Consider the following 21,555-nt stretch of genomic DNA (forward strand, 5'->3'; position numbering starts at 1 on the left):
TAATCATGCATGCTTGGTTGTCCCAGACATTGTATCGCCTTCTGGTGTGGTTGCTATGTTGTTAAACCTCAAAACAAAGACATCACCAGGACCTGACGGCATACCTAACAGTTTTCTTCGTCGCTATGCTGAAGCCATTTCCAAATTTTTGGTTATAATTTTTAATGCCTCAATATCATCTGCTAGCCTTCCTTCTGACTGGAAAACAGCACGCGTTGTGCCGGTGTTTAAGAAGGGAAACGCACAAATTGTATCTAATTATCGACCAATTTCCGTTACTTCAAGTTGCTGTAAATTAGTTGAACATATTATCGCCAATGAAATTACTAAATTTCTAACTGAAAATAATGTCTTGTCTTCTTATCAGCATGGATGTAGGAAGGGTTTTTCTACTGTAACACAGCTTACCTCTGTTATTCATAACTTTGCAAGTGTTTTGAATAAATCAGGCCAGGTTGATGTTATATTTTTGGATTTCTGTAAAGCATTTGATCTAGTTTCACAGCGTAAGCTAATTCACAAACTTCATCTGATCGGTCTTCCAAACTTCATAATTAGCTGGGTGTCTTCATATCTGACTAACCGAACTCAAGTTGTTTGCATAGGTGATCAATTCTCTAAACCACTTCCAGTAACATCAGGAGTTCCACAAGGTAGCGTACTCGGGCCGCTGTTGTTCCTCATTTATATTAATGATATTATCAATGCAATAGCTGACCCGATTCAAATTCGGCTCTTTGCAGACGATTGTGTTTTTTTTCATGAGATTAACGATCTTAGTGACCAATTACTCCTTAACTCTAGCCTTAATAAAATTCAAGAATGGTGCAGTGAGTGGGATATGAAACTTAACACAGATAAAACGGTCTTCATGAAAATAACAAATAAGCAAATCACACATTCATTCCAGTACAATCTTCCGTCTCATCCTTTAACTGAAGTCAGCGAATACAAATACCTTGGAGTCACTATAACTAATAAACTTAATTGGAACCGACATGTTTCTAATATATGCGCATCTTCATTTAAAAAGCTATCCCTTTTACGACACAAACTAAAGCAAGCTCCGCCTAATGTAAAGCTGTTAGCATACTCGTCAATCATAAGACCCAAGCTTGAATATGCCTCCACTGTTTGGGACCCGTACACAAAACGCAACATTCATGCACTCGAAATGATCCAACGCAAAGCTGTTCGTTTTATTTTTTCCAAGTATCATGCAATGGATTCACCAACAGAACTAATGAAGCAACATAACATCCCAACACTCGAATTACGAAGAAAGATTCAAAGACTTAAACTTCTGTTTTTGCTGAAACACAATAAATTGTTAATGAACTCCTGGCCTTACCTGAAACCGTTAAACACCCGTCTGACAAGAAATCGTCACGAACATCAATTAACTCCATACAATTCTAGAGTAAACACATTTAAATATTCCTTTTTTCCTCATACTATAGAAGACTGGAACCGACTGCCACTTCACCTGACAAATAGCATCGACTCGATTGACCTAATTGAGTCTTGACTACCTCAACTAACCTGTTGTTGTGTTGCTGCTTTAAATATTTGTGTGTGCTTTAAATAACAAAAAAAAAAATGTTTTCCCTTGTACTGCCGATTTCACTGACATTTTTCATTTGCTTATTGTACCAAATGTTCGATTTTTCTACCCTTGGCTGCCATGATTATTGTGTTCTGGCTGTGTATAATTTTTTCTTTATATATGAATTATTGTTGCCACTCCTGCTTGGGCCCACCAAAGGGCCTGCAGTATATTGTAAATAAATAAATAAATAAATGTATATAATTATTTGCGAAAGAAATATATAGGTCAGAGTGGAAAGGGGCCTGAACTAACGCTTTCGCAAGCATTGTTGCAATCTAAAAGAAAAAAGAGGTTGTTTTCTTGATGTACACTGCAGAAATTGTGAAGCTTGTGCACTTATCTACGAAGCATGCAATGTCATAACTAAGAACACTAGCAAACTTACCCGAGAAATTATTGAAGCAGAAGCCATAGGTGACACGTGCGTCGTGAAACCGTTTGTTTGAATATCTCGAAAGGAACTAGATTATCTAAGAATCTATTGAAATTGTTTTCCTCCTGCACCTGCGCAATGTATCGCCACTTCGTGTATATTTACCGCCCCACGGTCCACAGTAAACTGCTGGAAGTTAGCGCTCGTCCTTTCACATCTCTGTTCTGTCCCTGTGCTATATTTTTTTAGATGTGTTGCCAACAACCTCAAACTGCCATCTTTATGGACAGTTTTGCTTGGGAACCAAAGTGTTCATATTGATGAGGCACAACTGTATATCTATTACACACTGTTGTGAAATGCTGGGATGAAATTGGTTTTCCCTGTCACATTGTGGTTAGTAAACCTTTGACCGCAAATGTAACTCATTGTTCACTCTTTTACTGCAAATAAGCAAAAAAAAAGAAAGTTTCAAGTGTGCATTTTAAATTTACTATTACTGTATTGTGACTTACCTTGCAGCTCATCCTGAGGTTCTTTGACATGTTCCTCAAGCTCAAGGAGCTCACCTCGTCAAGTTCGTTTCAGGTGCGCTTTCTCTCTGCCTAACATGATAGCGTCAAAGACCAGAAAATCGAGGAATTCCATTTCCAGGACCCCAAGTCAGGCTTGTGTTGTGTTGGTTGCTCTTACAGGCACACAAAGTTTCTTTTTTACCTTTCCTCGCGTGCAGGAGATTGACTCCAAGAATTCTGGCTGGATCACACCCAAGGACTTCCAGAAGGCCATGGAGCAGCAAAAGATTTACAACCCGTACGTTTCTTTTCCAACTTTGTTTTCATAGATGGTTTTAGTCACGGCTCTGAAAAGCTTTAGGAAGAAATGCATTTTATTGTAAAGTGCCTTCTTTTACCATTGCTCAAGGGTTGTTGTGGCTTCCCCTCTAGGGACGAAATTGCTTTCCTCATGAGCTGCTGTGAGCCCAACATGGATGACCTGATCGACTACCGTGAATTCACCGAGCGATTCCACAACCCAGCCAAAGATATTGGTGAGATTTCTAGGGGCCCTGTTTTGATAAAAGGTGCACGACTGGCATCAGGTCGATCTGATGGACCTAGTGTCGACATCTAGATCCTCACCCGATTCACAGAAGGCATAGGTGCAGACCACTGGTCCAAAAATGTCACGAGAAGATCACGCTATCTGTGCCGGAGGCCCTCATTTGCTGCCTTTGATGGCAGCAACAGGGACAGCACTGCTGAAATGGACCTGTTTCCCTAACCTCCCTAAGAAGACAACTTCTATTCAAAGAAGCTCTTTCTTGTGCCAGGCTCTGCTAGAGTGGAGCCTGGCACAAAAAGACACACATGAAAGCCACTGACCAATGTTGCCAAGACTACCTCCATGTCTACCCTGGACGAAATGTATATCAGTGAAATCCTACCAGCATCCAAAACTTCGCACGTCCGCTGCATTTCCGCGGACGTCCAGTGCCACCGTGGTGACAGTGAGCTCACCTCCCAGTTCACAGCGGCAGCCAGGCTCCCTTGAAAAAAACGCAAGACACGAATCACCACCTAAGAATAAATAACATCCCTAATCCACAGCCTATCGCAATGGCTTATCTAATACAGGGGAACTATAAAGGCTTATACAGAAATTACACTTACATACACGTCTACTAAAAACACTGGCACTTACCTGTTCGTGCCTTCAAGAAATGAACCTTTGGCCACAGCACACAAATATCTTTAAAAAATACAACGATTTCCGAAAAGATTGTGTGCTGGCTAACAGACAGCCAGGAGGCATCGCTATAATAACACAAAGTGACGTCCCTGTCAGAGCAATACCACTGAAAAATAGCCACACCTCACAGTTACGGCCCCCAATTTAGAAGACTTGATTGAAGATTTACCTACCGGAGCCATATGTGATGGTTGGGAATCAACTTTTTCTCTTCCTTTTGGCAAATAGAGCGTACAGATTCATGGGGCCAAATTTTAGAACATTTTATGTTGTCAAATAATACATGTTTAAAAACCACTGGAAAGGCGTCATATTGCTGCCTGAGCTCTGGAAAAATTAACTATCATGTGATGTTTTAGATGGCTCCAGGGGGAGGGATCACTTACCAACAGTTGCACCATTGTCACCTTGTGCAGTCATCATTCCTACGAGGCCACGATGCTGGAAAATCTGTTGTTGAGTGGTCCGTTTTAGTGCAAATGCCACTTTAGATAAAGAATATTCCGAAGACTTCACCGTAAAAGTATTAAATTAAAAGTTTCATGCATAATTACAGGGAATTCAGTGCAACACAAACACACATAAAAAAGGGTGCTTTTTGTGTTGCGCTGAATTCCCTGTGACAACCAACTAGCTCAGCAGTTAACTCACTTAAAGCATGCATAATATTAGCTGCAATTGCAGCCATCCTGCAAACTTCAGAACACTCGCACAGAAAATTAAGTCTGGTGGACAAGTTAATTTAAATTGGCCAAACAAACAGCAAAATAAAGCCCATCGTAGAGAACCTACTTAACTTTAAAAGGGCTAAGCTAAAGCACTGCACATAAGACAACAAGCAGAAAAAAGCTTCATGGCAGAAATATGTATCCTTTATTAACAGTTTGGGAGCAGGTTCACAAATTTACTGGCACCCATACTCCATTCACATTTCCTATGCTCATTGTGCCTGGTATACAAATTACATTACAAGAGCAGGCTAACATTTTGGCCGAGCATTTTTCCAAAGCGCCCAGCTCGTCCAATTACACACACGCATTTGTAAAGCACAAAGCTAGAGCAGAACGACAAAAACTTCCTTTCAGACCAGGCATGCATTATGACTACAATCAGCCTATTACATCACAAAAACTAAGATGTTATCTTCATGTAAAAAAACAGCAGCAGGCGCGGACAACGTACACAACGCCATACTTGCCCAACTTTCTGAAGCTGCTGTTTAAATTCTTCGATAAAATATGGATAACTGGAAAGATACCTTAGGCATGGAAAGAAGCAGTTGTAGTCCTCGAACCTAGCAAACCATGAAATAGTCCCAACAGTTACTAGTTGCATAGCAAAGTTATTCAGAGGTATAATAAATATAAGACTTACTTTCATATTAAGGCCTTTCAGCACTCATACTCGTGATGACTGTTACATCCAAAGGCTTGCCAGCTGTGACCCTCCCCCGCCGCACACCCTCATCGCTCCTCGGCGACAGGTGGCGGTGCTGAGGCGCATGCGCACCTGTGCATAGCAATAATGACATCACCTGCACCAGCAGGTGGAGCGAATATGTGCTGTGACTGTGCTCCTTTGCCAGATGTGTCGTTGCAGTAGAGTGAGTGAGTCGGATGGCTCCCAAGCGGCCCAGTGATTCCGTACCAAGTGGTTCGAATAAGTGCAGGATTCCCCCAACACCGAACGGTGGAAGATAGTCGTAATTGACAGTCATTGGCAGTCAGAGTGGTGCAGCGAAGGCTTTCGCCTAGTACGCTTTAGGGTGGCAAAGTGCCTCCATAGTTTTTTTTAATCCCGATAACTTTTAGATACACATTAGTATAAGTAGAAAGAGCCTGTTCAATTACTGATCACCTTGTCTGTCTCAAGAACACTGTCTGGGAAGTGTTCATCCACAACCAACACTGTATCAAACTCTTCTTCGATTGGAGAGGACTTATGATACCATATGGAGATTTGGCATCCTCCGTGACCTAGTGGACCTAGGACCAACCGCACATTCAGAGCCTGCCTAGGCGCAACTTTCTGCAATGCTTTTACTCAGGAGAATGGTGTACCCCAGGGTTGCATCCTGAGCACAGCCCTCTTTGTAGTCAAAATGAATTCCATAGAAAAAGCCATCCCTAAGTCCATAATGCAGTTTACGTAGACGACCCGTAAATAGCAAGCACCTCTTGCAGCTCACCTACTTGTCAGCGACAGATACAAATGACAATAAACTTGCTACCTGGGCAGATAAAAACGAATTGTAGTGTGCCAATCTTCATCGTCTGTCGTTATAGTCACTAGCATGCATCGCGAGCTGGCGCGCCCGAGGACGAAGAAGTTGGTCGCTGTCTTTGTGGTTCACTACGCCTGACACTCTGCTGAAAGTCTTCCTGAGCAGCTGGATTCATCTAATTCACCTGAATAAACACAATAACACAATGAATAACGACGAAGACGACGAAGATTGGCACACTACAGAATTTAGAATTTCTCCTCAGAAAACTGTAGTTCTTCTGTTTTCTTTGAGACAAGGCCTGCAGGTTGATTCCAAACTATATCTTAACCAAACCACACTACCACTGAAACAACAACATAAATTTTTAGGCATCACTTTTGATAAAAACGTAACATTTTTACTACACATAAATAACCTAAAGAAGAAAGTTTCCCAGGCCCTCACTGTCCTGAAACTAATTGTCTCGAAAACGTTGGAGATCTGACTGGGCATGCCTGCTACATATCTATCGTTCTCTTGTTCGCTCTAAGTTCGACTATGGGTGCATAGTATATGGCTCAGCAAGACCATCCTATCTGAAACTACTGTATCCTGTCTATAATCTCGATCTACGGTTGTTGTTCAGTGCTTGCAGAATACAAATGAGCCCGCCTAAGAAAATTGAAGAACAGCACTGACATGCACTTAAGTTCTTTTTTTTATTCGATTCACTTTTATTTTCAACATTTTACTAGGTTGGTGGTCTTCCAGGCAAAAAGCTGTAGGGACAGCTTGACGGGGCCTGGAAGCCGGCGGCAGGCAACAGTGACAGCAGTACAAAAAATCAATACAAAATATCTGTTGCTATTTGGGGCAAACAAACTGATATTTTAAGAGAAACTTACAAAAGAAATGAATGAAGTGAAAATATAAGGGATATCAAGGTTGTATACAAAGACTAGCGTTTACATGCACACGATATTATAACAAAACCGATAATTGCAACATGATGGACACAAAACTCAAATTGCTCTGTATTTTACATGCGGCATCATTTTACACTGGAAACAGCAAACACTGTCTGTTCTTAAAGTCTGTTCTCAGCCAAAACACCTTTGTTATTCCATAGTCATGAAGTGCACATCCAGAACGGTCTTCATTAACAAGCCCCTGGCAATAAAACTGCTACTCTTGCATTTTGAGGAACACTGCCAGGATTGGCACATAACTAGTGAAATGCCCAGTATTGCCACAAAACACAAACCATTCCCTTCATGGTGCTATCTCCCTGCAGCTTTTGACCTCATTCAACACAATTTTAAAATATGCACACTCCACATGGACACATACCTGGCACTGAAAGGAAAATATACAAAATTAGGTTGCATTTTGCACAGATGGCTCAAAAACTGATGGCTGTTTTGGAAGCACAATAGTACAAGACAAAACAGAAATAAGACTACCTCATTGTGCATTAGATTTCACAGCAAAATGTTAAGCTGTTTGTACTGCCGTGGAGAAAATAAGAAATGTAAATGTTAATAATAACATTATCTACACTGATTCTTTAAGCGTCCTCACTGCATTAAACTCTAAAAATGCAGATGAACCACTGATTGGCACTATAATACACAACATAGTACAGATAACGTCCCCAAAGCATAATATAGAATTCTTCTGAGTCCCTAGTCACGTTGGGATTAAGGGTAATGAGAGAGCAGACACATGTGCTGCACAAGCCAGATCCATGAAAATAAAACTTGAGAACATACCCCATAGGGATTCTATAAAGTTGATGCATAGCAAACTAAGAGCTATGTGGCAAGCTACTTGGGAAAAGGAAAAAAACAAGCTGCATTCTATGAAGCCTTTTTAGGGCAATGGAAATCGTGCCGACATCAGGAATGTTTTATCAGTTATTTTATATTGTCTACACATAGGACACACACATCACCCACAGCTTCTTGTTAACAAAAAGAAAAAGACACACCTGTGTGTGAAATGTGGAATGATGAGCTCACAGTTTATCACAGTTTATCACGACCTGAGGCACTTAGGAAAATATATTTTACGGTATTTTGCAATGAACGCATTCTGTTTTATCCTGCATTGCTTTTAGGCAAACAAGCATTTGTTGTTTTTTTTCTTGTTTGTACAGGAAAGCCAATGTTTAGCATCAGTTATGAGTATCATAACTGTAGGCACTTCACATAAACTGTCATGCAACCTTGTGTTCGGCACATTGTAGCCGCAGTTGAATATTCATCATAAAGCGCTCTACTCATACGCTATAACTAACTTGTTGAACCCAGGCAGAGCAAAATGTGTGGGAGGGCTTGTTTCTGGCTCTAAAGGGAACTGCTTTTCTTTTGTTAGTACTAATGATTACTAAAGAATGGTCCATTCTTGAAAAACATGTTCGCTTTTGCAGCGAGATCAAATACGCAAGTTGTTTTATAGAAGAGACTGGTGCCTTTAGGATATATTGTAAGCAATATGCATATTTGTTGTCTAGACTAATAATATCATTTATGTAAATCTTGAACAACAGTGAACCCAGTGAGACACCAGCTTGTACAGGTTTGAAATCAGAAAACTTGTTATCTTTACTTGTGGTGAAAGGCCAGTTGGGACTATGTGAACACCTCGAAAACTGTAGATATGGAGTTTGGCTAATAAAGTGTCATGGTTTGTGCAATGAAATGCTTTAGCAAATGTTGAAGAAGGGTGCTCCCTGAAATCGGGCTGGTATGAAGCTGTTTGGTTATGTTTTTTACAGATCTCTGACATCCGTTTAAATCTTACATTCTCTAAGCATATTGAAAAGAGGGGAAGAAAAAATATAGGACAATAATTTGCAAAGTCATTCCTGTCACCACCTGAGTATAGTGTTCTAGAATTGAGAAGTGTGCCGTATTCGGCGCGTGGCAATGGGAGCGAGGTTGTTGCCGGAGCGATAAAAAGCGTAGGTGGCGCTGTGAGTCGCAGGAACGCATCAGAATCGCGCGCGCCTCAGAGAAAACGTTCGGGGCATCTACTTCTGCGGCTCGTGTCCTGCGTTGATTCCATTGCATCGCGTTGTCCTCTGCCGTACATTGATGCATTGTTGATGATTGGTCAAGCAGGAAAACACGTGTCTGCAGAGAGCATAGCACAGTTCTAGCCCATGTCGCTGTGCTTTAAGCACACCCCCCCCCCCCCCCTGTACTGTATGCCCTATTTTTCGTTCTTTCTTCTTTTTTCTTGCTCATTGCGTGCTGTTTCTGCCATCTTCCCCATTTGAGCCCTTACCTTCTCGAGATGCACTCTCTCCGCACAGTAGGGGAATCACGTTAGCTGTGCAAACGAGGCACCCATCCAGCTTTCTTTAAGTCCGGTTGATGAGCTTGACCGCTAGGTTGACGAGGGAAGGCTCGATGGCGTCGAACCTACTTTGAATACCCTCTTTCAGGAGATCATAAGTATGTCACTATGCACAGTTCTAGCAGTCTCATAGCTTACATTGCAATATATGTGGCTCGAATGTTCAAGCACAAATCAAAATGCAGTATTTGTTTTGCGTATCTCCTTTCGAGCAAGCATGCGCGGCACAAAAAAGAAATTCATCTCAAACTCTGACTACAGAGGTCTTCCTTATCTGTCTGCGAAAACATTTTGGAAACAGGCCTGAAGAGTCTGCAATTTTTTAAGGCGAAAGCCCTTATTGCCTTATCGTCTTCAGCAAAAGTGTCACACTTTTGCAGCGGCTCTGATTGGTCAGGACAGGATGATGTCATGAAGGTCTCGACCAATCGCAGAGCACCACCACCGTATGCGCAAATGGGTGTCTTATATGGCCATATGCCAATCAGTGATCAATTACGATGGGAGTTCCAATTCACCTCATCTGTCTCCTCAGGAACCTGTATGAAGGGCAAGAGGCCGCAGTCAGAAATGGGCATGGTCTTACTGATTGGTTTCCGATTGAGAAAGGAGTGAGACAAGGCTGCATACTGTCACCCTGCCTATTTAACCTATATACAGAGTGCATCATGAGGACGGCCGGTCTGGACGAGCCTTCAGCTGGAGTGAAGATTGCTGGAAAACGTATCAGCAACCTTGGATATGCGGATCATACCACTTTAATGGCAGAAAGTGAAGTGGAACTCAAGAGACTTCTGATGCGCATACAAGAAGAGAGTGAGAAGTTTGGGCTTAAACTGAACATTAAAAAGACAAAGATCATGGCATCTTGCCCTATCAAGTCTTGGAGCATCAAGGGACAAGAAGTGGAAGCTGTGACAGATTTTTTTCTTCTTGGGCTCCAAGATTACCCCGGAAGGAGACTGCAGCCATGAAATTAGGAGACGCCTGCTTCTGGGAAAGAGAGCCATGGTTAGCCTTGACCACCTGGTAAAGAGCAGAGACATTAGTCTGCCAACCAAGATCCGTATAATTCGTGCTATGGTCTTTCCAGTTGTGATGTATGGATGCGAGAGTTGGACTGTGAACAAGGCTGCCCGCCGAAGAATTGACGCGTTTGAATTGTGGTGCTGGCGGAGACTCTTGAGAGTTCCTTGAACTGCCAGAAGATCAAATAAGCTGATATTGTCAACCATAAACCCTGACTGCTCATTGGAGGGTCAAATTCTAAAGTTAAAGCTTAGCTACTTTGGTCATCTGATGAGAAGAGAGGAGTCGCTGGAGAAAGATTTGATGTTGGGAAAGGTTGAGGGTAGTCGGAGAAGGGGTAGGCAGCGAACATGATGGTTATGGCATCCTCGAGGCACTGCAGATGAAGTTAAGTGATGTTAGGAAGATGTGAGAGACCGGAAAGCGTGGCGTGATGTGGCCCATAGGGTCACGAAGAGTCGGACACGACTGAACGACTGAACTGAACTGATCACTTGATTTGAATGACTTGTCTTGATTGACTTGGAATGGGAGAAGTTAGGGATAAGCGTAGATGGAGAATACCTCAGTAATCTGCAATTTGCTGATGACATTGCCTTGCTAAGTAACTCAGGAAATGAATTGAAAAGAATGATTGATGACCTAGACAGGAAAAGTAAAAAAGTAGGTTTGAAAATCAATATGCAGAAGACTAAGGTAATGTTCAATAACCTAGGAAAGGAACAGCAGTTGACGTTAGGTAGCGAAGCACTAGAAGTAGTAGGTGAATATGTCTATTTAGGACAGGTAGTAACCGCAGATCCGGACCATGAAAGGCAAAGAGAATAAGACTAAGATAGGAAGCGCATTTGGCAAGCACTCCCAGATTATGAATAGCAGCTTACCGGTATCGCTCAAAAGGAAAGTATACAATAGTTGCATCTTAAAGTATACAATAGTTGCATCTTAGGGCTGAAACGTAGAGGCTAACGAAGAGGGTTCTTAAGCTGAGGACAACGCAGAGGGTTATGGAACAAAAAATGGTAGGGGTAACATTAGGAGCAGTTACTGACATTCTAGTGGAAATTGGGAAGAAACGGGCATGGGCTGGACATGTCCGAAAAGAGGATAATTATGGTCGCTTAGGGTAACAAACTGGAGTCCAAGGGAAGGAAAGCGTGGCAGGGGGCGGCTTAAAGGTAAATGGGTGGATGGGATTAATAATTTCGAACGGGGCAAGTGGGTGCAGCTAGCACAGAACCAGGTTAACTGGAGGAATATGGGAGAGGCCTTCACCTTGCAATGGGGATAGTCAGGCTAATGATGATGATGATGACTGAGCATCTCAAGCGATCTTCAGTTTCGATGTAAGATTATTTCTACTTTGTCCTGTCCACCTACCCGCAGTGTGTGATGATGATGATGAAGTAATTACTAATAATTGATTAGTTAATAAGTAAGAACTGTAGTTACTAATTAATGGCTAATTAATTCATAATTACTAATTCGTGACTGTTGTGTAGTTATATAATTAATTACTTATTAATGCCGCGCACCCAATAAAATCAACCACACAACAGTAAATGCAGAACAACTGCGAAGATACAAGGAGAGGTATCTCGTTGCTGCCAAGCAGAATTCACTGAATAAATGCACTTGCAGAATATGAAAGAGTAGTGGCTCGCTTTACTCATAGCAGCATTCATCGCTACATGCGCAACAGTCGCATAGCAGAATGCAGCACTCAGGCTTCTGCCTTTCATCACTTTAGTCGCCAAAGTGTCCTCTAAATGTTTTTTCTGTTCAAGGCAAATTAATGCAATTAGCATGCATGAATTTGGGATGTTTTGCAAAGCGCAGAGGTTTCCAAGCTTGGATGTATGACAGAAATGACGCTGCTCATAGTGAAGTTCTACGTCCTCATACAATTCCCGTTTTATGTATTCACTAAACTAAGTGCAGAGCTCTAAAGCGGAGTATATATAGAAGACCTGAGGCTGTGTAGATGCAAATAATTGTTTGAGGGCTCTTTCGTGTGAATCTGCCTGTGTCTTCAAATTTATCTTGGAAATCAAACTAGCGCACTTCAAAACAAGGACACAGGAAGAGAACGACAACACAGCGCTGACTTCAACTGGTTTTTATTAGAGAGTGACACGATATATATGTACGAAAAGTGGGCGTGAAAGAATTGATAACAACTGCTCAGTTTGCACGTGGCGTAAAACACCTAACGCAAAGTTAAAAGGCGCACGATAACAATATAGGTCAAAGCAAGGCAGAACGGCAGGGGTATGAAAAATAAAGAAGCGAAAAACGGGGAGGCATGTAGGTAAAAACAGTTAAAGATGGCACGATCCGAAGATACATGAACTAAAATCGAAAAAAGCCAAAAGGGGCATTAGGAGCGATAAAAGCCAATAGGGGCATTAAGAGCGATAAAAGCCAATAGGGACATTAAGAGCGATAAAAGCCAATAGGGGCATTAAGAGCGATAAAAACACAAAAGGGGCATTAAGAGCGACAAAAGAATCAAAAGGACAATTAAGAGCATTACAAGACCAAAAGGGCATTAAAAACAAAATACCTAAAACAACCAAGGCCAGGCCGCTAGAGGCTGAGGAGTGTACCCGGAATCTAAACATTAAAACTACTGTGCGTCTGGTTCAGATATTCTAACTCGCGTTAGCCCTGACTAAACGCGCGTTTAGTCAGGGCTAACGCGCTTTAGTCAGGGCTAACGCGCGTTTAGTCAGGGCTAACGCGAGTTAGAATATCTGAACCAGACGCACAGTAGTTTTAATGTTTAGATTCCGGGTACACTCCTCAGCCTCTAGCGTAACACGATCTGTCGGGCTAGTTGGTAACAATCCATATGTATCAGCAGCGCGAACACAATCAGAGGAAAAGAAGAATAAGAAGGACAGAGCGCTGAACTTGCAACTTTATTAGAGGAAACTGAAACCCGCACTTATATGCACACCGAGAAAACACCCACCAGGGGGAATTATCACGGCGACGTGACCGTCAGGGCGCACGAGTGAACTGATAAAAAACACACGTGTCCGGGACATCAAAAGATTACACGAGGAGCATCATGAAAAACACGCAGACAAACCTTTTCGTGAAATGACGCACTACGGGCATGTGTAAACAAGAATGGAAAAACAGGGTTGGGGGCGGGCAATGACGGAAGGTAACAATGGAAAAAACAGAGAAGAGGGGCGCGTTTTATTAAAACCATGGGAAGGCGAAAAGCGGTAACAAAGGTTAGCAATACGAAGGAGGGCGCCAACAATTAACACGGCTAAAGGAAAAAAAGTGAGGGGTGTGCTTCTAAAATCTAGGTAAGATCAAATGCCGCCAAAGAGAAAGGTGAATTCTTTTTCAGATAGCGAGATAGATGGGGTGCTTACGCAGCCTTCCTTAAGACCTGAGATGTAGGCGGCCTCAACAATTTCGCGCGTCAGTTGATTCTTATGTTTCTTCAGGATGGTTTCTTCTTGAAACTGGGGGTGCATTTCTTTGGGGGTGCATAGCCCGACAGATCGTGTTATTCAAGTATGTTTCTTGTTCTACGGGCCCTTTCCTTTCTTCTCAAGCTGATCCCTGCCACGTAGTACGCCTCGCCGCGGAATCCTCCTGCCAGGCTAGAATCCTCGGCTTCTGTATTCGGCGCAAGGTACTTCCTCCTGACCTTCTGAAGTTGTTCGGCGGCTTCCACCCCACTGTCGGCCATGCTACCCGCCTTTGCAAAATTCTGCGCTCGGAATGGCAGCACCAGGCGAGCCTACACAGAGAACATCTGCGGCTGATGGTGTTCGCATCATCGCCGGTGTCAGCAGCAGCCAGAAAATGGCGTGAGGTTCAGTCACAAGTCAACCGGACGACAGAGTGCCTCTGGCAGCATGTGCTCCCAGGCTTGCGTGCACTCGTGCCCGCCAAGAAAGAAAAGACTGGAAACCCCGTCCACCTCGTGGGAGGTGTCAAGAGCATCCCTGAAGAAGTCCAGCGGTTTCTTAGTCACGGACCCAAGTTCGCCGTGGAGCCCAAGAGGACAGCACCGGAACTGTTGACCATGGTCAGGCAAGTTTCTCGCCTCGCCCCAGCGGCGGAAGCGGATCGTTGTACCGCGGACGGAGTGGACCTGATCACGCGGTGTAACGCCGATAGGCATAGGTTCCCAATTAAGAAGACTGTTTCACACCTGATTAAGAAGAATTTGTCATTGTTAACCGCTGACAAGGAAGGAGGGTTTGCCGTCCTACCGAAACGCGTATTCATGTCAAAGGCCGCGGAAGCAGTCCAAACAAATTTTGTAAAATGCAGAACGTCTGAAACAAAACTAAGAAGTAATGCAAAGAAGCTATGCCAACGCTTGAATTTAGAGAACCTTTCTCGTTCAATACAGGGAAAAAAGACAGGCTGTCTGGAAATGTTTTTTACAGCAAAAACGCATAAAGCTGGATGCCCTTTGCGTGTGATTGTGTCCGAAAGATTGACCTGGCAAAAAGAAGTTGCCAGGTTTCTACAAGGCAACCTTAAGCGGCTCACTGTTGATGACCCCTTCCTTGTAAAAAACACCGCAGAAGTAATCGGGTTCCTGCATGAGAACAGCACAAAGACGTTCAATGGCTTCTCCATTGATATTAAAGACCTGTTTTATTCCATCCCGCAAGCTGACCTCATAGAATGTGTTCGTGATACCATAGATAGACACGGTGTGGTGGCCTTCCAAAATGAGTGTGGTGCAACTGTGGACGGCTTCATTGAAGTATTGTGCACTTACCTAAAATCGACAGTTACTGAGTGGGACGGCTGCAGATTTATTCAGAAACAAGGCATATGTATAGGTTCATGCATAGCCCCCATTTTGAGTGACCTTTTCTTGGCCATGCATGACAGATCCTTGAAGGACCAGCTCGAGTCTTCAAGCGTTCTCAAAATTTTCCGCTATGTTGACGACTTCCTGGTTCTCTTAGATTGCATCCCTGAAGCATTTCAAACAAAAGCAGATGAAGTTCTCCAAGTTGTTTCGAGGACTATGTCCCCTCTTGAAGTTACGCATGAATTCCCAGAACACAACGCCATCAGGTTTTTGGAGTTAAAAGTTTTTTTCGGACAGAACCACGTGTGCTGGTCATTTGAACCAAGAGCCAAAAAACCCATTCTGCCCTACGACTCAGCACATTCAAAACTGGTCAAAAGAAACATAGTAAAGTCAACCTTTAAAAACGCACTCACAAAATCCTGCGAACACAAGCTGCAGGCTAGTTTTTCCAACCAAGTGTTGAGGCTGACGCAATCAGGTTACCCGCAATCTCTCCTTGCATCTGTAGCAGAAATAATCCTGAAAGGTATGAAGCACGAATGTGACGTTCCAAATGAGGCCCGACCGCGGAACAAAAGGGTTGCTGTTGTGCCGTACCTGCATCAAATATCACACAATCTGAAAAAAATTGGTAAAAAATCAGGCGTCGAAGTAGTCTTTTCAGCCCCACTGCGCCTCTCAAGCCTGTGTAACAAAGTCAATAATAAGAAAAAGATTAGTGGCTGTACAACCAGGCATCGCGACCCTCTCGCGGCCTGCGAGGAAGGCGTCGTTTATTCAATTCCTTTAACATGCGGTAAGGCTTACATAGGCCAAACAGGGAGATGTTTAAATGAGAGATTAATGGAGCATAAGAACGATTTATCCGGGGCCCTTTTAAAAAACTTACCCGCCCACTGTCGGGGGTGTGACAGCAAAAAGAAATGCACCCCCAGTTTCAAGAAGACAACCATCCTGAAGAAACATAAGAATCAACTGACGCGCGAAATTGTTGAGGCCGCCTACATCTCAGGTCTTAAGGAAGGCTGCGTAAGCACCCCATCTATCTCGCTATCTGAAAAAGAATTCACCTTTCTCTTTGGCGGCATTTGATCTTACCTAGATTTTAGAAGCACACCCCTCACTTTTTTTCCTTTAGCCGTGTTAATTGTTGGCGCCCTCCTTCGTATTGCTAACCTTTGTTACCGCTTTTCGCCTTCCCATGGTTTTAATAAAACGCGCCCCTCTTCCCTGTTTTTTCCATTGTTACCTTCCGTCATTGCCCGCCCCCAACCCTGTTTTTCCATTCTTGTTTACACATGCCCGTAGTGCGTCATTTCACGAAAAGGTTTGTCTGCGTGTTTTTCATGATGCTCCTCGTGTAATCTTTTGATGTCCCGGACACGTGTGTTTTTTATCAGTTCACTCGTGCGCCCTGACGGTCACGTCGCCGTGATAATTCCCCCTGGTGGGTGTTTTCTCGGTGTGCATATAAGTGCGGGTTTCAGTTTCCTCTAATAAAGTTGCAAGTTCAGCGCTCTGTCCTTCTTATTCTTCTTTTCCTCTGATTGTGTTCGCGCTGCTGATACATATAAGCCTCTAGCGGCCTGGCCTTGGTTGTTTTAGGTATTTTGTTTTTAATGCCCTTTTGGTCTTGTAATGCTCTTAATTGTCCTTTTGATTCTTTTGTCGCTCTTAATGCCCCTTTTGTGTTTTTATCGCTCTTAATGCCCCTATTGGCTTTTATCGCTCTTAATGTCCCTATTGGCTTTTATCGCTCTTAATGCCCCTATTGGCTTTTATCGCTCCTAATGCCCCTTTTGGCTTTTTTCGATTTTAGTTCATGTATCTTCGGATCGTGCCATCTTTAACTGTTTTTACCTACATGCCTCCCCGTTTTTCGCTTCTTTATTTTTCATACCCCTGCCGTTCTGCCTTGCTTTGACCTATATTGTTATCGTGCGCCTTTTAACTTTGCGTTCGGTGTTTTACGCCACGTGCAAACTGAGCAGTTGTTATCAATTCTTTCACGCCCACTTTTCGTACATATATATCGTGTCACTCTCTAATAAAAACCAGTTGAAGTCAGCGCTGTGTTGTCGTTCTCTTCCTGTGTCCTTGTTTTGAAGTGCGCTAGTTTGATTTCCAAGATGAATTACCAACTAGCCCGTTCTTCCACTCTTGCAAGTTACATTTCTAGTTCCTCGGGCCCTTTTATGTGTTTCTCTTCCGACCCATCTCACCTCGTTGCTCTCTTGGCAGCTGCTGTTTGCCGTGCACGTTCTCTGGCTTATTGCATTCGTGTAAAGTTGCTTCCTCATGGAATTAAGGCTCTCCTAGGAGGCTTTCAACCATCCCTTCATCATGGCACAAGAATCATGAAGATACTTCGGTCTGAGTGGCAACGACAAGCACGTTTCTACTGTGAGGCTCTGTACCTGCACCTTCACCGCGTCGACAGCTCGCGAAGAACGAAGATGAAATGGCGTGAGCTTTCTGCGCTCGCTGACAGAACTGCAGAAGCCCTATGGCAGTATGAGCTCTGCTGCCTTCGTGCCAACACACCGAAACAGCAAGCAAGCCTCAACAACAAGGTGCACACGCTTGGGAATGTGGTGCTGCCAGACAAAGTGACTCGTGTTCTCAGCCTGGGCCCGAAATACGCCGTCGAACCCAAGAAGTCACCCCCGGAACTACTCAGCATGGTGAGACAGGTCGCAAAACATGCTCCGGACTCTGAATTTTCTAGCTGTTTGTCTGAAGGTGTTCAAGTGTTGTCGCGTTACAAGTTAAGTGACAAAACTAAGCCCTTCAATTATGTCGCTTCATTTTTAAGAGGACATCAGCTCTCGTTGTTGGTGGCAGACCAAGAAGATGGCTTTGTTGTTCTGCCCAAAGGTTTGTTTGGTGAAAAGGCAGCTGCAGCTCTAGCTTCTGTTTTCATACGGCGCGATAAGGTTTCCCTTTCCAAGGTAAAATCAAACGCTAAGCAAGTTTGCAAGCGCTTAAATCTTGACCGACTGGTTGCTAGCATAGATGCAGCAGACAAGAAAAGCTTGGACGTATTTTTCGCTGCGAAGACGCATAAAGTTGATTGTCCATTGCGGGCAATTGTCACCGAGAAAGGCACTTGGCAGAAATCCCTGGGGTTATTCCTCCAAACAAAACTCAAAGTGCTGACAGTAGATGATCCTTTCCTTCTGAAAGATTCGAGACAGGTTTTTCACTTCTTAAAAGACACCACTGATGTTCTAATGCCTTTTTCAGTCGATATTAAGGATCTTTACTATTCACTTCCACACGACAAGCTTCTTTTGTGTGTTGAAAGTTGTATCGATGCTTTCGGATCCGTTACCTTCCAGAATTCTTGTGGCATCTCGGTGAGCGGCTTCTTAGAACTTTTGACAGTTTACCTTAGCTCAACTTTCGTTTCATGGGATGAAAGCATTTTTATTCAAAAGAGCGGAGTGTGCATTGGCTCCTGCATTGCTCCAATATTAAGTGATATATATCTCGCCCATCATGACCGACTATTAGAACAGCAGCTATCTTCGTCAGCTGCTGTAAAGATTTTCAGATTTGTCGATGACTACTTAATCCTTTTGGCTAGTAACGAATGTACTTTTCAGAGCTCAGTTTCAGAAGTGCTTTCTCGCTTTGAACAGTGCCTCTCTCCCCTTGTTTTGACCCATGAGGTACCGGATAAGGGAGCTTTACGCTTTCTTGATTTAAGGCTATCCAGGGCAGATGACCACCTGTGCTGGTGGTACCAGCCGAGAGGGGGCAAGTCCTTGTTGCCCTACAGTTCAGCCCATTCTAAGATTGTTAAGAGGGGCATTGTGAACCTTTGTTTCACAAATGCCTTAATGAAGTCCTGTGTACACTCTATGGGCCGGAGCATCGATGAGCAAACTCAGCGGCTGATCAATGCTGGCTACCCTGAGCATTTGCTGACCTCAGTAGCAGGCTCCCTCTTGCAGAAGCTTAAAAGGGGTCAAGTGAGAGCTGTTCCTGAGCATCAACACAAGGTTGCTGTGGTGCCTTACCTTCATACTATTTCCCACAGGCTCAAACGGATTGGGCAAAAGGCAGGCGTCCGTGTTGTGTTCTCAGCGCCTGATAAGCTTTCCAAGCTTTGCCGCAGAGTCAATGCCCTGGCTGTGCGAAAGCCAGCCTGCCCTGTTAGGCACCAGGCACCTTTCGTTCCCTGCCAAATTGGTGTCGTTTATAAGATTGCCCTTAGCTGTGGCAAGGCCTACGTGGGGCAAACCGGGCGTTGCCTAAACGAACGACTTATGGAGCACTCAAACAGTGTTTACAATACTACGAAAAGAAACCTAGGTGTTCACTGCCTAAAGTGTCCTTCTCAGCCCTGTGAGCCATCCCTTCATAATTGCACTGTCATTGCACATCAGCTCACACGCGAAATCATAGAAGCCGCTCACATTCTGAAGCTAGGTCAAAATTCTGTTAGCACACCCTCAATAGCCCTGACTAAACGCGAGTTAGAATATCTGAACCAGACGCACAGTAGTTTTAATGTTTAGATTCCGGGTACACTCCTCAGCCTCTAGCGGCCTGGCCTTGGTTGTATTAGGTATTTTGTTTTTAATGCCCTTTTGGTCTTGTAATGCTCTTAATTGTCCTTTTGATTCTTTTGTCGCTCTTAATGCCCCTTTTGTGTTTTTATCGCTCTTAATGCCCCTATTGGCTTTTATCGCTCTTAATGTCCCTATTGGCTTTTATCGCTCTTAATGCCCCTATTGGCTTTTATCGCTCCTAATGCCCCTTTTGGCTTTTTTCAATTTTAGTTCATGTATCTTTGGATCGTGCCATCTTTAACTGTTTTTACCTACATGCCTCCCCGTTTTTCGCTTCTTTATTTTTCATACCCCTGCCGTTCTGCCTTGCTTTGACCTATATTGTTATCGTGCGCCTTTTAACTTTGCGTTCGGTGTTTTACGCCACGTGCAAACTGAGCAGTTGTTATCAATTCTTTCACACCCACTTTTCGTATATATATATCGTGTCACTCTCTAATAAAAACCAGTTGAAGTCAGCGCTGTGTTGTCGTTCTCTTCCTGTGTCCTTGTTTTGAAGTGCGCTAGTTTGATTTCCAAGATGAATTACCAACTAGCCCGTTCTTCCGCCCTTGCAAGTTACTCTTCAAATTTAGTAGCTTAATTAATTCATGTTCTCTTAGTAGTGACATTTTCATATAATTCCATACTGTTTTATATGTTGGTACCATATATGCTTGAACTATTTATTTATATTCAGTTAGGGTCATCAATTGTTCATCCTGCTGGTTTTTGAAGTCCTCCACTGTGAGGTTTTGTGCATCTGTATGAGCTCTCGCTGATCTATTTCGTTTCATATACAACTGCCTGTTCATATTATCACGCACTCTAGCCTCCCAAGAACGCTACAAACAACGCTACGACAAGCATCACCAAGATATTAATTATGCCCCTGGTGACTTGGTGTGGCTTTGGACGCCATTGCGCAAGTGCGGCTTGTCCCAGAAACTGTTGCATCAGTATACTGGCCCTTTCGTCGTACTTGAACGCCTCAGCGCAGTCAACTTTTTAGTCTCTCGCCTGACCACCCAAGGTCGTCGTTCTCGGAAGACTCAAGTAGTTCACATGGCCCGCATGGAGCACTGCTATCAACGTGATGAACCTTGACCCGCATGGCGGGCATCGTCTGCGAAGGGGACAGTGTCCCGCACTTCCGGCGGTCCCGTATTGGAGGAAGATGAAGGGTGACGAAAGAAGCAGAAGAGGAAGAGAAAGCTTGGTCGGTCCACTGTGGGTGTGCTAACGTCCAGCGTATCTAACATTCGCTGTGTAAATAGACCCCATAACAATATGTATCTGCCCACATTCAAATATAGCCTTCAACAGCCCCTGGCATAGTTTCTATCCAAGCAATGTTTGCATACCCTATTTATATATGGGGAAAACAAAGTATGCTAGCTTAACGACACCTTTTTTTAACGACACTGCTTTTAGTGCGAGCTAGCGTCGATGGAAGATTTCAGTCTGGCTCGCGTAAACTAACACATCCGATAATAAAAATTTTTCATCTTAACAATATGATAGGCATTCGTCATTGAACCTCCCGTTAATGTTTGAGAAATAAAGTACCCAATAAGTCCACGAAACTTCTTATCGTTTGTTTTCAGTTAATCGGCAACCTGTGTCTGGCTGCTGATACATATTTTTCCCGACAATGGCCGCTTTTATAGGAAACTACTTCCTTTATTCATGCACAGAATCGGTTTAATACATTAAGTGAAGCGTGTGGGAGCTAAAGCGACACAGTTTATTGTTGCACCTATCAGGGTCTGAAGAACTAGCGGTGACGGAGGCGGTTCACCCAGCTGTCTGCTCATCACTTATTGTGCTCCTCCTACATACAGCGCCCTCTCA

The 21,555-nt window shown here is 43.5% G+C and overlaps 2 protein-coding genes across 2 annotated transcripts in view; both read left to right on the top strand.

Moving 5' to 3' along the window:
• RyR (Ryanodine receptor) overlaps positions 1 to 21,555 on the top strand; it is a 1,181,579-nt gene that overhangs the window by 998,212 nt on the left and 161,812 nt on the right. Inside the window, exons 103-105 of the mRNA XM_084584752.1 lie at positions 2,505 to 2,570; positions 2,716 to 2,795; positions 2,930 to 3,033. Of these exons, the coding sequence (XP_084440878.1) occupies positions 2,505 to 2,570; positions 2,716 to 2,795; positions 2,930 to 3,033 (250 nt within the window). The remainder of the gene's footprint in view (positions 1 to 2,504; positions 2,571 to 2,715; positions 2,796 to 2,929; positions 3,034 to 21,555) is intronic.
• On the top strand, positions 11,141 to 21,482 carry LOC146175334 (uncharacterized). Its single transcript, XM_084584311.1, has 5 exons — positions 11,141 to 11,183; positions 13,914 to 14,397; positions 17,634 to 17,826; positions 18,037 to 19,281; positions 21,468 to 21,482. The coding sequence occupies exons 1-5, from the start codon at positions 11,141 to 11,143 to the stop codon at positions 21,480 to 21,482; spliced, it is 1,980 nt and encodes a 659-aa protein (XP_084440437.1).

Source organism: Amblyomma maculatum, chromosome 11, assembly GCF_055883805.1.
Source record: "Amblyomma maculatum isolate TAMU_Amacu chromosome 11, ASM5588380v1, whole genome shotgun sequence".
Classification (NCBI taxonomy): Eukaryota; Metazoa; Arthropoda; class Arachnida; order Ixodida; family Ixodidae; genus Amblyomma; species Amblyomma maculatum.

What these genes read in the sequence shown, in the direction of transcription:
- LOC146175334 (XM_084584311.1), top strand. Translation starts at nt 11,141, where the DNA reads ATGAAAGGCAAAGAGAATAAGACTAAGATAGGAAGCGCATTTG. An exon ending in TAAGATAGGAAGCGCATTTG is followed by an intron (nt 11,184 to 13,913) that starts GCAAGCACTCCC and finishes TTTCTTCTCAAG; the next exon opens with CTGATCCCTGCCACGTAGTA. An exon ending in CCCCGGAACTACTCAGCATG is followed by an intron (nt 17,827 to 18,036) that starts GTGAGACAGGTC and finishes TTTGGTGAAAAG; the next exon opens with GCAGCTGCAGCTCTAGCTTC.